Here is a 17,462-nt window from a genome sequence, read left to right on the forward strand (position 1 = left end):
AGCCCCTTCATGGCAGGGAACCGACTCAGGGAGTTCTGCCACAGACAGGAAGGATTTCTTTGAGCCTTGGCCACATTGATCAGCTGGACTCCCGGGGGGGGGCAAACTTCACCCCCCCACACCCCATGCCACTGCTTGGCGTGGGGTCAGTGCATCTGAACTCCCTGCCTGCTTCTCCCCCACCCCCATTGTTTGCTGTTTGCTTCTGCTTTGTTCTCTGTATTTGCAAAGCTTCTCATTCCAGGTAGGGAGAGGGTGGGGGGTGGGGAGAATGAAGGAATGCCCCACCCTGCCTTTTTCCCCCACCCACAAAAACAACCCATTCCCTTCCTCTTGTTTTGGAAATGCTGATAAATAGGTGTCGCCAGATCCTAGCCATTTTTTACTTGCCCACGGGGCTCAAGCTGCAGTGCGCACGGATTTAGATCCCTTAAAGGGGGGTGGGGGAGAAGGGATCAGGGTCCCAACAATCCTACAAAAGATCTTGCATGATGTCTGCAGAAGGCTTTTTAAAAAATGAAAACCGGTACTGAGTACTGGAATCTTTTTTGGAGGGGGGGGGAGCAGCAAATGAACAATAGAAGCCTTTAGTGCACATTTAGAGGGGGAAATGGAGACAAAACCGGAATGCCCCCAGATCCATTCTCGCCATCGCTTGGAACCTTAGCTTAAGCAAGCCGCAGCTTCCCACTCTCAGACCACTCTTTACACCTACCGTACTTTACAGGTTTGTTGCAAGGAAGACCAGATAATGGCTTGTATCCAGCCACATCATTAAAAAAAAAAAATTAAGGACCCTTTTCTTAAGAGGGGGCAGCAGCGATTCCCCTCTTCTGCTATAGCCTATGGAGGGCGGAACCCTCCAAATCCCTGCTCCTGGAGGTTAGTGGAGGCCCACCAATAGCCAGTGGCTATCTACGGGGGGGGGGGGGACGACTGGTGGCCATTGGCACTTTTTTAAAAAAAGGCATCGTGTCCGATGAATGCTGTTGTTGATCAAAAGGTGCAATTCTGCTGTTGTAAGAAAGGAAAGCAACGGCTCAGCGGGCGGTCCCTCTGCTATCTTTTAACGGTGGCCAGCCGCAAGACACACGTCACTCTTGCCCAAGACACTCAGTGGGCCGCCTCCCAGGCTAGGGACGGGGGGGGGGGGAGGACAAAACTTCTCCACCAGGTGTAAGCTGGGCGGAGGCCGAGCGCGGTCGGCGGATCTGGTCGAGGCTTGGTCGCCTGTGGGTGGGACAGAAGTCTTCGAGAGGCCCAGGAAACCGGCCTGGGATCCCAACTCGGGGGTTGGGTTCTCACCACGCGGCCGCGGTCCGGAGTTGTACTGCGGGGGGGGGGTTAAGTGTTTCTTTGCGATTTGCTGTCAGAAAGACAGAAAGAGTCGGGGTGGGGGCAGGGCCAGTGCCAGGCTCCTTTTCGCGCCCTAGGCGAGGCTAACTACTTGCCCCTACCCCCGCATTGCAAACCAATTTTCAAAAACAAATGTCTTGTAGAAAAAATAATTAAAAAAACAACGCAAAACTTGAAACTGCTAATTTTTTTAAAAAAAATTGTCCCCCCTCTGAGGTCTGCGCCCTAGGCGACCGCCTGGTTCGCCTAATGGCAGCACCAGCCCTGGGAGGGTGTGCGGGGGGTGGGAGATTTGTGCGCCTTTTCCTCCTGGTATTTAGTTTGTATCTTTCAGAACTTTTTTCATGGACTCGTTAGGATCGTGAAAACGTTGTTTTCATACTTTGATTTCTTGTCATTTGTTGAGGCTTTTGAAAAAAAAGTTTTCTAAAGTTTTTTTTTTTAAGGGAAAAAGTAACACCCCCCCCCCAGAAAGCAGGAAAAAAAGAGGGGCCGCCAAAACAATAACACAAAAGCCACTGCAGAAACCGTGGGTGTTAGAAACACCGTCTCCTCCTCCTAACCCTCACAAACCGGTTTGGCAACCAGGTAACACACCGGTTTGGAAAGAGAGAGAGGGCAAGACACCGTTATTTCCAAACGCATGCGCCATCCCCACCACACACCCCTTCCACCTCCTCCCCACGCAGCTGATCTAATTAGGGCCAAGGCGGCTTTTCCTCCTGCTCAGGCGACAACGAACTCGTCTCTCCGGATCGGGAGCTCCGGAGCCAGCCCGTCTCCCCCACCAGAGCCGCGTCGGAGGGGAACGCCGGGAGGGATCCGGGAAGGAAGAGCGGCGAACCGCGAGGGGATCCCCGGCTCGCCTCCCTCTCCCACCTGGCCCCGCGTACCTTGATCCCCGGGGGGGAAGAAGCCCTCCGCGGCCCGGCGGCTCCCGGCCAGGTGAAACTGACCCGCTTGGGAAGGGCGGCGGGCCTTTGATCTCAACGTTCCATCCGCGGGACGCCTTTGAAGAGCGGCCGGCCGAGCCGGACCATCCCGCCCCCCTTGGGAGAAAGGAAAGTCGAGCGCGTGGGAAGGCAGGGGGAGACCCGGGTCGAACTTTTCGGACGGGAAACCTCCGCGCCTTGACGATGCCCAGAGCTTTCCTCGTGAAAAAGGCGTGCGTTTCCACCGGCAAGAGGAACTGGAGCGAGCTCCCAGATGAAGAAAGGGGAGAGATTTACGTCCCAGGTGAGTCGCCTGGGCCGGGTTGGGGGGGGGGGGGGCGGGAGAGCCGGGTTTGCAACCGCCGCGGCGGCGTTAGAATAAAACGGGAGTCGCGCCGGTCGGCTCTCGGGTCCAACCCGTGTTTAAAAGCGCCTTGGGGGCGAGGGGTTCGGAAAGAGGGGTTGATTTCTTTCCAAAAGGTGGCCGGGCGATTGGGGGGGGGGTGACGCGTAACGGCCGTTCTGGGAGGGCGGCGGGGAGTGCCGCGTGTGCCGGCCTTCCTGGGTCAGGTAGGGTCCTCAAGGTTCCCACTCTCATTTCCTGGAGGGAACTGGGAGGTCAGGAGGGAGGGGGGAGGCGACGACGTCTCCTCTGAATCCCCCTGAAGGCAGAGAGAGGGAGAGCACCACCCTTCCTCCCTTAATTAACTTTTTGCTAATCGCACCTGCACGCTTCGCCTGGTTGGGGGGGGGAGGCCTATTGTTTCCCACAAGAATGCTGGGAAGGGGCAGATAGGGGCAATCTCTCTTCCCCCCACCCCACCCCACCCCCTGTAATGTTTAAACTCCAGGCAGTTTGGTGGATGGGTTGGGAAGTGGTTCCTGGGGGAGGGGGGGCTTTCTCTGCAAGAAGGGTTGCAAGAAGGCGCTCAGCCAAACCGGCCCCTCCGGGGAAGGATTTAGGTATTGTGGCTCTGGCCACAGGCGCAGCGCAATCCTAATAGCCCCGTTTCCTCGGAAAGAAACGGCGTTTCCTCCTCCCGAGTCAAGGCGTTGAGGACGGCCGAAGAACTGCTGGTAGCTACTCCCAGCGAAGCAGTCCGGGCTCAAGGCAGCGGTGTCTGTTGTGTTGATGCCGCGGTCAACAGAAACAATTAATCTATGCTACGAATATTGGCCTTTTAATAACTGCGGGCTGGCAGTAGAAAAGAGCAGGAGTCCAGTAGCACCTTGCTCTTTTCTACTGCTTTTCTACTGCTGTTGACAGACTAACACCCATCGTGATCTGTCTGCGTGCAGGCAGAAATTCAACAGGTTCAGACTGATGGGGTGCTAAATCTGTTGGATTTCTGCCTGCCAGGCAGCTATCGGAAGGCTCTGCTAAGGTGGCAGTTCTGCCGCTAACGCACCAGAAGCCTTTCCTGTGACCTTGTGTTTGGCCCTTCACACCCCATTTGTAACACACCAGATTGTGCCTTGCTCTGAGAAGAGGTGTGCTAGGTCACGTAGCCTTGTTCTAGCTGCTGTTCCTAAAACAGCCTTCTTGCTGTAACTAACAGGCACTGCTTCCCATACAGCCACAGAGCCCTGAAGACATGGGGCAAGCCAGGAACTGGGGTTTCCACCTTCTCTAATTACTAGGCACTGCACCCCCTAATAGAGAAGAGACAGAACTAAGACACTGTGTTCCCAACATGATCTTCATGTCAATCTTTGCCACTGACATCCTTTGCTCCAAGGAACAGCAAAGAGAAGCCTTTTTCTTCTCTGAGCATAAGAAGAGGCTTGCCAGATCAGGTCGAGGTCCATATAGGCTGGCATCCTGTTTCCATCAGTGGCCTGTCCAGTGTTTCTGGGAAAGCTCCCCAAAAGGTTCTGAAGGCCCCAGAACTTGTTTGACCTCAGGGATTCAAAGGTAGACTGCCTGCTCTCTGCTCGCCCTGGGCCTTTTGGCTAAGAGTCATCTTCCTATTTGGATTCTCTGGTTAGTCTCAAGTTACGTAGAACCTTTATGCACTCAAGATTTAATTGCCCCTTTACAATGGTTTTGGTGGGCCGACTGCTAAGGATCCCTTTTTCAGGCCGGCGATGTCCCTGCCCTCTTCCGTCAGTGGACTCCTCAGTACACATCCTTTTGCAACACCCTTCTGTGTCCCAACTTAGGCTAAAACGGGCTATGCCATGTTTGAATAAACGGCCCACGTTTTCTCGAGCAACTTCAGAGCAGAAGGTTCAGCTCCTCTATGAGGACTCTGACCCTCAACGTGCTTATTTTGTTGCTTGTTTTTTCGAGGCTGCAGAGGAGAGTTGAAGGGAGGCCTTTTTTTAAAAGATACGGGTCTTATTTAAGTTTTATGGTTTCACTCTTCAGGACCTTGGTCTAAGAGCAGGGGGTTTGGATGAGTGCTCAGTGATGCTAGAGGTTCTCCCGAGCCAGCGGCACCAGGCTTTCCGCAGCACCAGGCTCCCCAGGAAGGTCTTGGAGACAGAGCCCGAGGAGATGGGGAGGACGCTCTGCGCCCAGCTTGTAAAGCTCCCCGTCTCACTTGGCAAGCATCATAAGGCTGATCTGGGGAGTCTGTAATTAGCTTCTAATTAATCACGCTGGAAGCCTGGCGCTGTTTTCCGCCGCAGATTCCAATCTGCTGACCTGGGGAGAGAACGACCGGCCCCTCTCCCTCGGCTGCCAACCGGTATTAAAATAGCAGACCTTTTAATTTCATTGTAATGAGAGCTGGGCAGGGAAGTGCATGTGGGGAAACTGAGGCGCAGCTAACGAAAGGGAAACAGGCAATTCTTCTCCAGGCAGAGCGGCCAGGGATTCAGTGGCCGGGCTGCCAGAGGGAGAAGGGCCTGGATTTCCTGAGTCCACTTGTTATGAGGGCTTTGATTCTCCTCCTGGTCCTCACGTTCCTTCACTTCCTCTTAATCTTCCCTCTCTTCTCCTCAGCCCCAAAGGGAAGCACAGGCTGGTCCACCTTCTCCTCCCCCTCTATGAAACTGACATGCAGATTGTTGGCCTGGTATTTTCTACAGCACCACTTCCAACCACTGAGGTTGGCTGCTGCCTGGTTCACACATAGGGTTGCCAGCCACCAGGTAATAGCTGGAGATCTCCTGCCATTACAACCAATCTCCAGCTGATAGAGATCAGTTCGCCTGGAGAAAATGGCTGCTTTGGCAATTGGACTCTATGGAGTTGAAGTTGCTCCCTTCCCCAAACCCCGCCTTCTTCAGGCTCCGCCCTAAAAAACTCCTGCCGGTGGTGAAGAGGGACCTGGCAACCCTATTCACACATGCAAGAGAAAGGGATGGGAATGGACGGTCCAGTTGACTGTACTGCTTCGGACTGCAGAGAAAGGATCGCAGTTTGGAAGGCCCCCCCTGTGTTAAGAACTCCCTGCAAGCAGAAAACCAGCACAGATGGCAGAGATGGGGATAGAAACTTATTCTCCGTGGTTCTCGTTTCTTAATTTCATGAAGGCTTTTCTGTGAAAGATGGAAATCCTCTAATGTCCCCTTTACCACCTCGGTCTTCGGCATGCGTGAACCAGGCCTCTGACTCACCCTCCTGATATATGTTGATTATGCTAGCGTGCAACAGAACAGCAGGCTGTGCAGAGGCAGGGGGTGCCTTTGACAGCCTCCTGAATTCACCTTGCTCCCGTACAAGTGAATGGCTGGCATTAACTCCTCTGGGGCAAATCCTGTCTCTGTGCTTGGAGAGTCTAGGGGAAAACGCATGGTCGCTTTAGCCTCCTTTATTCCCCGTTTCAGCCAGGATTGAACGCACATTTGGCGAAAACGCATGCGTTCGATCCTGGCTGAAACGGAATAAAGGAGGCTAAAGCAACTGTGCGTTTTCACCCTCTGTTTCGGTGAGGGTGAAACTTGCCCTTCTCTTCTGCCATGGTGAGGTTTGGTCAGACTGGCTGGGATCCCTCGGGGGAGCGCAAGGGTTCCAAACCCCCCACCCTTGTGATGGGCATTTTGCAGCTAATGAAAACAGATGGCCCGATACCTGCCTTAATCCATGTGTGTGGTAACTGGCGATGATGAGAGAGGAGCTCTGCGTGTCATCTGAAGCTTTCTTTTCCTGACCTGTTTTGGGTAAGCTGTAAACGAGTTCTGAAGCTGAGTTCTTGCGACCGAAGTCGCAGCGCCTCTGCATCCTTGGTTCTGAGATCTTGCCCCAACCTTTCTTAGAAAGCATGGGAGGCAGTGCATTGAACCAGGAGGGTTGCTTGTGTCTTGAGGCAGGTCGCAGAGCAGTCAACAACATGAGTTCTAAGCTGGAAGTCACCTGCAGTGAACTTATTGAGAGGTGAAGTTATCAGCTGGTGTACAAACGGAGTTGATGGGCAATGCTTGGCATTGAATTTTGAGGGGGAACTATTCCTGTACGTTTAACAGCTTCATGGCAGGCAGGTGATGCCCTTTCTGGTATGGAGATGCCACGATTGGGGAAATGGCTTGTTGTACTGGGAGTCCAATCCGACATGGAGGGCAGTAATACAGCTGAGATCTTGTTCTCCAGGGTTTCCAAAGAGATCCCTTCTCCTCTCCCCAAACGTGAAGAGTAGAACTTCCGGGCATGGCTTAATGTGAACTGGAACGTGCCATATGGTAATGAGAATGCCTCTGAGCATGTGCAGAGCATGCTGATGCCAGTTTTCACATGGCTGAGATCAAAAGACAGGGCTTTGGGAGCAGAAATTATGGCTTTCAGAGAGGTTGAAGCTCCAGCGCTCGCTCCTTCCAAACTGCCATATTTCATCATAAAATACTTCATACTCCTTTTAATTTTACTTTTAAAAAACGACATATTCGACAGGCTTTAAACAATTTGCCAATTCACTCCAGGCTTTTTGATATGAATCTGTATGAAACATAACACCGCTTCCGTGCGAGGAAAGGTTTTTGACACCGAGAGATGCACTTTTCATTTGAACCAAGTGGATTTTCCAGACTTCATTCCTGAAAAACTTTCTTTTAAAACTGCTTCTTATTGCTCGACAGCCTTTTACTAACCATTACTATAATCTAGTACTATACAGCCTTACAGTGCTGCAGTACTTATATTACTATACAGCCTTTTACTAGCCATTTGTTAGCCCTTTACCAGTGGGTCTGGCATGAGTGGTCCCACAGGGCATGACTCCACTCCCAAGTTTCTTGATACACGGGAACCCCACCGGGGCTCTGTTTAATGCTGAGGTGTCCTTGCTGTTTGCAACGGAGCCAGAGAGAACGGGAAGTCTACATGATGCTCCCGAAATTGGTTGGAGGGTGATTGCAACATCCCCCCCCCACCCACTCCACCCCCCTGAGGCTGGTGACAGGGAGCTGGAGTTGTGGCGCCGGGCCGGAAACACTTAATTAACTCTCTTGGCTGGGTTGGACTTTCCAATAACATCCCGGTTAACCGGTTCTGAGCTGTTTACTCGCTGTTGAAGTTGGCTTTGGGAGGTGGTGGGAGTGATGGTGCTTGAAGACTGAGCATCTGTGGGGGTGATAGTGCTAGAAGTCCGAGCATCGGGGGGGGGGTACATAGGGAGGGGAGCTTCTCAATGATTCTATCCAGAGTCCCAGTCATGAGGACTAGCTTCTTAGTCAAAAGGATGGTAACTTTCTTGGGTACCACACCATCCTTAGAGGCTATTCTGCAGCTTAAGCTCAGCTCAAATCAAGCTTCATTTAGGCTTGCAGAGTTCTTTTGAAGGCTATTTTTTATTATTTAAGAGCTATAGCCCTGACTAGACTGATCTTGCCAGAGCTTGCTGGCTAAGCAGGGTCAGCCCTGGCCAGTATTTGGTTGGGAGACCACTAAGGAATACCATGGCCACTTCGCAGAGGCAGGCAATTTCAAACCACCTCTGCTCATCTCTTGCACCGAAACCCCTGTGGGGTCACCCTAAATCAGCTGCGACTTGTCACACGAACACATGAAGCTGCCTTATACTGAGTCAGACCCTTGATCCATCAAAGTCAGTATTGTCTACTCAGACCGGCAGCGGCTCTCCAGGGTCTCAGGCAGAGGTATTTCACATCACCTACTTGCCTAGTCCCTTTCACTGGAGATGCCGGGGATTGAACCTGGGACCTTCTGCATGCCAAGCATATGCTCTACCACTGAGCCACAGCCCCTCCCACAAATTCAGCGCACAAATTCTCCCAAGAGCGATTCCAAGTGGGTTATTGGGGAGGGTGGGTGGGAAGGCTGAAACCAAGTCACCACACAATACACGAAAGGACAGGAATCACTTATAAATGCCCAACAGTGATTCCATGATCAAGTAGCCAGCTTCACGTAATAAATATAATCCGGAAGATGGTTGTGTGGTGAAGTCTGTGGTGGTGACGAGGCTGTTAACAATTCCCCCAGCCGTTCAGCTTAACAGGTTTTTAAGATTGCTTTCTCTTATTCCAGACTAATTAGCCTGGGGTTACTACCAATCCCCACATGAGAACAGTTTAGAACTGTCAATCAAGACATTAAATTCCTTAACCACCTCTTTTGTTCACACATGCAGCGCATTGTTTTTAGGGAAGGGGTGACATCCCCCCCACCCCAATTTTTAGCAATATGTTGATATTTCCTGTCTTTCCCCTTTAGTCTCGCTGGGCGGGTATGCCCTGTGGAAAGATCTGGAGCCTTCCGTTGCGGAACCCCCTTCGTACTCAATGCCCCTGGACATGACAATACGAGACTCCAGCTACCTGGCAACGCAGCCCCATTGTATGGCCCAGGTCCCCAATGGAATACCCCAGGATGGAGAACCTGGATTCTTGCGCCCCAAGATCAAGGTAAGAACTGACACCATGAGGGGAGAAGTTCCATACTTCAATGTAGAACTTTGCACGAAGGAGATCCCAGAGTTCAACCTCGCGCTCCTCCAGTGTCCAAGGTGGGAAAGCTCCCCACATGAGGCTATGGAGAGCTGTTACTACAAATTGACAGTTCCAAGCTAGGGAACTGAATGGTCCGACTTGGTATCAGATTGCTTGATATGATATGGGAAGAGATGGTGATGATGGGTAATGTGGGAACCTTTATGGGCCTGCAGGACAGGAGCTGTGATGGGTTAACAATGATGGTGTGCATCATGCCACAGCATGCAGACAGTTCACGAAGTTTTCCTGCATTCCTCTCTGTTCTTGGTTCATTGATGGGGAAGGGACTGTGGGAGAGCATCTGCTTGGCATACAGAAGGTCCCAGGTCCATCTCTAGTTAAGGGGACTAGGCAAGTAGGTGATGTGAAAGACCTCTGCCTGAAACCCTGAAGAGCCGGTGCCAGTCTGAGTAGACAATGCTGACTTTGATGGACCAAAGGAATGAATCAGTATAAGGCAGGTTCATGTGTTCCTGCAGCCCTCTCCATCCCTGGAAAGACCACTCCCAGGGACAGGGGATACATACAGACTACGAGCCATATGGGTTGGGGAGGCTGGAGTAAGGAAGGACAAGGGGGTGAAATTGTCCCTTCCTTCCTCTTGAACACATGAAGTTGCCTTTTATGAATCACATCACTGGTCCATCTAAGTCAGCATTGTCAGACTGGCAGTGGCTCTCCAGGGTCTCAGGTGGAGGTCTTTCACAACATCACCTACTTGCCTAACCCCTTTAACTGGAGATGCCGGGGACTGAATGTGGGACCTTCCACATGGCAAGCAGATGCTCTACCACTGAGCCACAGCTCCCTCCTCTTCCTCAAGAACAGCGCTGCTGAGGAGTCTCTTTCATCCCGTTATCCTTCCCCACTCCAGTCCCCTGACCCATATGGCTTTTCTTCCATATGGATGCCATGATCCCAAGAATCATATTTCTGCAGGTTGGGAGGTATTACAGGAACAGAGAGGAATGCAGAGAAATTGCCTGTGGTTTTCACGGCACAGGACGTTTGTTCCACACCAGGGTCTTTATAAAGCAATGCGGACTTTGTCAAAAGCACCCAGCATGAGATATAAGGTATCTTCCTTTCTGACAGCAAGCCCTACCTTCTTTTGCAGGTGACCCAGGGCGAAGGGCCGGGTGAGCAGTTCTGTTGCCCCATTTGCCAGAAAGGATTCTCCTACCAGCGGATGTTGAACCGCCACCTGAAGTGCCACAGCCAGGTGAAGCGGCACCTCTGCCCCTATTGCAATAAAGGCTTCAATGACACCTTTGACCTCAAGCGCCACGTCCGGACGCATACGGGTGAGCTTCTCGGGAGTTTGTGGGTGCTGAGGAGGAGAGGAGGCGTGCCTCTCTGTAACTTTAGAACTTGGAGGAGGGTTGATTGGCAGCAGGCAGGCTCTGGACGGAGGATAAGAAGTACTTCCAGTTGACTTGTAGGACTCGCCACCACACGATGTGGAGATAGCTTTTAATAGATCAGACTAATTCAAGGAGAAGAGGCTTATCCGTGGCTTGTGGTTCTGTTAGCTGCCTGCTGACACACAGCTGATACCTCCTGGGCTCTTGTGAAACAAGAAACAAGTTAGCACCAGGAAACACATCAGTAGATGCCATGAGCACCACTTTTGGGATCACTGGATTGGACTGATAGGGAAGATTCGGGTTCAGTCTAGGGTTGCCAGCACTGCCTTGGCAAACGCTGGGAGATTTTGAGGGCAGTGCCTGGGGAGGGTGGATTCTGGGATTATGTGATGTCCCTTTAGGGCTGCTGAGCCCCTTGGTGGGGATCACCTGGCCTGAGCTTCTGTTGCCTGCTACCACACAAAGCCGCAGTGTGTGTGTGTGTGTGTGTGTGGGGGTAATTTTTTAAAAACTCACTGGTGGTGTGAGCATGATGATGTCACTTCTGGGGAAAACCTGAAGCAAGGGCAGTAAGTCTAGGAATCAATTAAAAACTCCATGGATTTCCCTGGAAGTGATGTCATCGAGCTTCTGACACCGCACCCCCACCATGTCCTGCCCCCAGCCCTCCTGCTTGTTGCCAGGCTCTTCCTGGCAACCCTATGTCACATCCAGGTGACCTCTAGGAATTTCCCCTAATCTCTGTAGTAAAGACCATAAGGATATGAGGAAATTCCTGGAGTATCAATACCGAGGACATTTTCCTGCAATTTTTTTCTCCTGTTCATCAGTTTCTCAAAAGTGGGGGATTGGGGCCAAGGGTAGGGTTTTACCTGTTGCAGGAAGGAAAACGACAAGCCTGTTTAAGTCCTTGGTCATGTACTGTAGCTGACGGAGTGACTTTTAGCCACTCACTCTCCAGCTTTGTTTTGAGGATCAAATGGAGAACTATCTAGGGCTGCCAAGCTCCCGGTTTCAGACAGGGGATCCCCCACTCCAAGTTCCCAATCCCCATTGCCACGTGGAGTCATCGTGGGGGAGAAACAAAAATAAATTAAAAAAAATTAATCACCTGTATTGTCCTTGTGATGACGTCCCTTCCAGGGAATACCCAGAAGCAACAATGCTCTAGGAATCACCTGAAACTCTATGGTAAAACCAATGCTACCATAGAGTTTCTGGCGATTCCTAGAACTACCACCATCGCTTCTGGGTATTCCCCAGAACTGGCACCATCACTGGAGGCACTGTCTGCCACCTTCCTGCCAGTTGGCCTGGCAACCCTATGCCATTCTGAGTTATCTGGAAGAAAAGAGGGATAAAAATGTGAATGGGTGTATAGATAGGAAGAGCTCTGTAACTATCTGCAGGAGCATACTTCTCCCCTTCAGACTGAAGCTAATCCCCTCTCCACCTTTCTTGGTGCAGGTGTGCGTCCCTACAAGTGTGAACTCTGTGACAAGGCCTTCACTCAACGCTGTTCCCTTGAGTCCCACCTGAAGAAGATCCATGGGGTGCAGCAAAGTTATGCCTACAAGGAGCGCCGCGCCAAGCTGTACGTGTGCGAGGATTGCGGATCGACTGCTGACAGCCAGGAGGGTCACATGCGCCATTTGCAGGAGCGCCATCCAGATAGTCCGCTGCTGCGCAAGGCTTCGCGCAAATCGTCTACCCTGCTCCACGGCACCACCCCGCCACCCTCTCTGCTGCAGGGCGACTCTTGCCTTTGACACTGCCCCTGAGTGGAGCATAGAAGGGGTCTGCCCTCCCCGGCAGTCTACTGGCATCTCCGAGCAAAGTCAACCCTTCTTTTCGCTCAGGGATTCTCAGACTTTTATCCAAGCAGAGGAGAGACAATATTTTTGAGATTGTATGTGGAGATATGGAAGACAAAGATACCACTGTTGATCCAGCTCTGAGGACAAGCTGAACCAAAACAGAGCCAAGTACTAGTGGTGAACTTTTAAAGTTAGATGCAGAAATTGGAGGTGACCAAGGGTAGGCGAGTAGGTTTGAGTGAGAAGCTGGGAGGTGTATTTCGTCTCGCCCCTGCTTTATTTCTTCTCCAGTTATTCTCACAGGGAGTGAACAAGACCTCAGTCCCTAGTTTAGGGCTGTTGTTGTTACAAGTGACATTACAAAGGCCCCCTTTCCATACTGGTTCTTAATGGGTATTTTAAAAAAAACAACAACAGTGGATATAGCTAATGTAGCAGGTGGCACAGGAGGGAGCCGTTTCTAATTTGAATGAAGGTCTTTTAGAAAAGTGGCTATTTAATTTTAGATGATCTGGTGGGGGCGTATTATCGTGTTTCTGTGAACAGGTAGTTTTCTAGCTCCCCAGCTGTGTATTTTGGATTTTTTAATTCATTTTGCTTTTGCCATACCCATCATGGGAGGAAACTCTTCTGCTTTTATATATGATTCACTACTGTGGCCTTGTTGCCTTCCAGTCAGTTTGGTGGGCAATATGTATCAGTTGGGACTAAACGGTTTAGCCACTTGCAATACAGAGGCGCAATGGAGTAAGCCATCCCAGTGCGAGGTTGTCTGTTACATCTCTGCACAGTTTGCTGCTCTTGGCTTGCCTTGCCCTGTGAGAAGACATGGCCAGAATGATGGCGCATGCAGAAGCTCAAGGAAGGGCCTTGATCTGAGGGATGATGAATTTTGTGCCTTACAAATGAACTTTTTAATTGTATGATGTGTCCCCCCCTTCCCATTTTAATGGAGAAAAATCATGTGCCTTAGTGAGAACCAGGGTGGTGTAGTGGGTAGAGTGCTGGATCAGAACCAGATTAGACAGACATTCATTTGAATCTGTACTCAGACATGGACTTCACTGGTGACCTTGGGCCAACCACTCTCTCTCAGCCTGACCTACCTCACAGGTAGGCTTCCTGGAAGAGAACCCCCCAGCCCCAATTTCCCACCCTTGAGAAATTGAGCAGTGCGAGAGAAAAAATGGCCTCCATAGTGACACTCTAGGAATTGCCTCTGTTCTCTATGGTCTTTACAATACGGATTGGGGAAATTCCTAGAGTCTTGATCTGAAGTGACATTACACCCTCCCCAAACTCTACCCTTTTACAGGGCTGAATCCCTTACCTCCCAGCATTTGTTTAGGCAGTGTTGGGAACCTTACTGACAGAACTTTTATGAGGATTCAGAGGTGAAGCTTGGGAAAAGGGTGGGACGAAAAGGGTTAGATAGACAGCCACCAGCATTTTGGGCACCCAGATGAGTAGCGTTGGTCAGTGGTATAACTCTGGCAGCCACAGATGTAAACTCTCTGGCTGTGGGTGCGGCCTCTCTCTTGTCAGGAAAAAAATATGGCTGTCAGTGGAGAGTGCAAGAATATTAATGTGAGAATATGAATGGTACGAGTTGGGATGTTGTTGCTGTGCGGGCGTAGTGACACAGAAACCAATTTTTGAATCTCTGGGACACAGGCCTAAGTCGACTATAAAGGTATGAATCTTGTTTACATATTGTTCTTCCGTCTTGGACTTTTCTGTGGAACAAGCCAAGCCTGTGAACTTTGATGTTATTATATTATTATTATTATTATTATTCATAACCAGTTATTTTTTTTCTGTTATTAAAATAAAGGAACTGATTACTTAATTGGTGTGAGTGGCTGTGGTTTTTGGATTCCAACAATGCCTTCTTGGAGTGGAGTAATGCTTGGCCATAATACTACTCTGTAGCCCTTATTCTGTAGCGCATTAGCTTAATGTGTGGAGGGTTGTCAACCCTCCACACGTGGGGTTGTCAACCTCCCGGTGGCACCTGGAACTCTCCTGCTATTACAATGGATCTCCAGACAACCAAAATCATTTCCCCTAGAGAAAAGGATGCTTTGGAGAGTGGGCTGTATGGCATGACACCCTGCTGAGTTCCCTTCCCAAACCCTCCCCTCCCCAGGTGCTACCCCCAAAATCTCCAGGTGTTGCCAACCTCCAGGCAGTGGCTGGAAATCTTCTGCTATTGATCTCCAGGTGACGGGGATCAATTCACCTGGAGATAGGGTTGCTAACCTCTAGGTAGTATTTGGAGATCTCCTGCTATTACAACTGATCTCCAGCCAATAGAAATCAGTTCACTTGGAGAAAATGGCCACTTTGGCAATTGAAATCTATGGCATTGAAGTCCCTCCCCGAACCTCGCCCTCCTCAGGCTCTGCCCCAAAAACCTCCTGCCAAGAGGGACCTGACAACCCTACCTGGAGAAAATAGCCGCTTTGGAATGTGGACTCTATGGCATTATACCCCAGTGAAGTCCTTCCCCTCCCCAAACCCCGCCCTCCACAGGCTCCACCCCCAAAATCTCCTGGTATTTCCCAACCTGGAGCTGGCAACCCTGCTGGCAACACTAGGTACACAACAAGCAGGAATGGCTAGCTGCCAGCCTGCATCAAGCTCCCAACGCTGGCTCTGGAGCTCGCCAAAACTTCAGCTGAGGTACATCACGAATGATTTGAATAGTTCTCTCCGTTTACTCATGACAAAGTCTGATTTTTATCTGAACAAACATTAGCATCAACAACTATATCAGTGAGGTATCATATCCAAGAGTCTTTCGTGGCACTTTGGAGAGCAAGCCACAAGTCAAACCAGAATTGGAACTCCTCTAGGCTCTAGCATACTAGTATAACTGGAAAACACAAAGTGGCCTCCTAACCATCACATCCTTCCTTTCCTTCTGCAAAACAGATCCTCCAACTTTCTTTAATCTAACATCCATCTAGGAAGCAAAGCTTTACTATGTAATCAGTTTCCGCAACCTCAAAATAGTCTTCAGAGGGTGATCCCAAAAGCATAAATGTATTTGTGTCACATTATGACAGACAATTACTCAGTGCCCCAATACTTAATTTGTGAAAATACTTAACAGCTATTTGCAAAGTCACACATCAAGGATTGAATTCACTGTAAGTGATGATACCAAACAAATATATGCAGAGTAGGGTTGCCGGATCCCTCTTCGCCACCAGCGGGCGTTTTTTTGGGCGGAGCCTGAGGGTGGGGTTTGGGAAGGGGAGGGACTTCAATGCCATGGAGTCCTATTGCCAAGGCGGCCATTTGCTCCAGGTGAACTGATCTATCAGCTGGAGGGCAGTTGTAACAGCAGATCTCCAGCTAGTACCTGGAGGTTGGCAACCATAATGCAGAGTCACATCCAAACTACAAAGAAGCATCCTGGTTCATATCCTTGGGTCGATAAATGTTACGTGTTATGTGTGTGTTGGTATTGGGGCACTGAGTAATTGTCTGTCATATTGTGACACAAATATATTTTTGTATTTCACTTTTCATAAATTCTATACACATTTTTTTGCAAAATTTATTTTCTTTGAGTTCTTGTTGACCTCTGGTACTGTGTATCTTTGTTTTTCTGACATTCTGAGGTCTTCCTTTCCCTGTTTTCTGTTTGAACCTAAAAGAATAACTCATCGTAAAATAGTCTTCTGAAGCTTCTTTGGCTCGTCTGCTATGAGTATCTGAGGATCTCCATCCTAGTTGAAGGAAGTTTGAAGTAGTTGAGAGAATGAAGCAGTCAGGTCTTCAGAAGCACAAGATGAACTTTTGTGAGGAAAGTCCCAAGTATTCTGTGATGTCCTCAGCGGGGTGTGACCATAATCTCCTGTACTTTTCGTCACCTTATAAGACTGACCTTGAACATGCAAGTGGTGCATACATTTATTTTATAAGCTCCTGCTGTCAATATTCTCTGGATAACTTCAGACTGATCTTGACTATGGATGTTAACAGAATTCTTGTTGTATGAAAGCCCTCGCATGTCCATTGGATCATTGTAGGGTTGCCAGGTCCTCCCCTGACCACTGGTGGAGGATGGGGGGAAAGGGTTGCCAGCTTCAGGTTGGGGAACTCCTGCAGATTTGGGGCTGGAGCCTAAGGAGGACAGGACCTCAATGGAGTACAATGTCATAGAGTCCACCCTCCAAAACATTTGTTTTCTCCAGGTCTGATCACTGTAGTCTGGAGATGAGTTGTAATCCCAGGGGATCCTCAGGACCTCACCTGGAGGCTGGCATCCCTAGATCATTGGCTCTCCTTACTTGTGCAGTTGAGCTGTGAAAAGGTGTTAAAACCTCTTATGAAAATTATTCACTCTGCATGGGGGGTCTTTCTAAGCTATTAGCCCTCTGCTTTAAAAGCCTTCATTGAATAATAATAGGGTTGCCAGCTGGGAGCATTTGGGAGTCTGTCTAAGGAAAATTACATCAAGGCTTTAGAGACACTCTAGGAATTCTTCCTATCTCTATTCAAATCAGGAATAATATAATGTGGCATGAATATGGGATAAGTGTTTGGGTTGGACATTGGAGAATGGGCCTGTAAGGCATGTATCTAAGGAATCCCTCTCTCCCCTTGCTCCTACTTCTTAGCACCTTGATGAAATGGAAACTTAAATACTGAGCAGGGAAACTGAAAACCATATAATTCCAGACATCATAACACTGCCAGGAAAACAACCAGATCTGGCCTAGTCAGTTTGGATATGCTAATCGGAGGAAGTTTCATTAGTTACCCTTCTGAGGTTAATAAACAGGTCATGTTCATGTCAGATTTTGATTAATTACATTTCAAAGGCACACCCATAGTGAACACCCCAACACAGGGGAAGCTAGAAGAGTAATCAATGAGAAGAAAAGGTGTGGCGGACAGGAAGTGATGGAAATCTACATGGAATTCCAGCCATGTATGGTGTAGTGGTTCAGAGTGGTGGACTCTAATCTGGAGAACCAGGTTCAATTCCCCACTTCTCTACATGAAGCCTGCTTGGGTGACCTTGGGCCAGTCACAGTTCTCTCTGAACTCTCTCAGCTAGGGATGCCAGTCTCCAGGTG

The 17,462-nt window shown here is 49.8% G+C and overlaps 1 protein-coding gene across 1 annotated transcript; it reads left to right on the plus strand.

The window, feature by feature from the left end:
* The first annotated feature begins 2,492 nt into the window (after positions 1 to 2,492).
* OVOL1 (ovo like transcriptional repressor 1) lies at positions 2,493 to 12,318 on the plus strand. The gene is made up of 4 exons (XM_056853612.1): positions 2,493 to 2,592; positions 8,905 to 9,095; positions 10,300 to 10,486; positions 12,017 to 12,318. The coding sequence occupies exons 1-4, from the start codon at positions 2,493 to 2,495 to the stop codon at positions 12,316 to 12,318; spliced, it is 780 nt and encodes a 259-aa protein (XP_056709590.1).
* The last annotated feature ends 5,144 nt before the right edge of the window (positions 12,319 to 17,462 follow it).

Source organism: Euleptes europaea, chromosome 7 (genome assembly GCF_029931775.1).
Source record: "Euleptes europaea isolate rEulEur1 chromosome 7, rEulEur1.hap1, whole genome shotgun sequence".
NCBI lineage: Eukaryota > Metazoa > Chordata > Lepidosauria > Squamata > Sphaerodactylidae > Euleptes > Euleptes europaea.

Bases quoted from the DNA above. Each gene is read 5' to 3' on its own strand.
- OVOL1 (XM_056853612.1), top strand. From the start codon at position 2,493: ATGCCCAGAGCTTTCCTCGTGAAAAAGGCGTGCGTTTCCACCGGCAAG. The intron at 9,096-10,299 runs GTAAGAACTGAC...CTTCTTTTGCAG, and splicing joins TCTTGCGCCCCAAGATCAAG to GTGACCCAGGGCGAAGGGCC. The intron at 10,487-12,016 runs GTGAGCTTCTCG...TTCTTGGTGCAG, and splicing joins CCACGTCCGGACGCATACGG to GTGTGCGTCCCTACAAGTGT.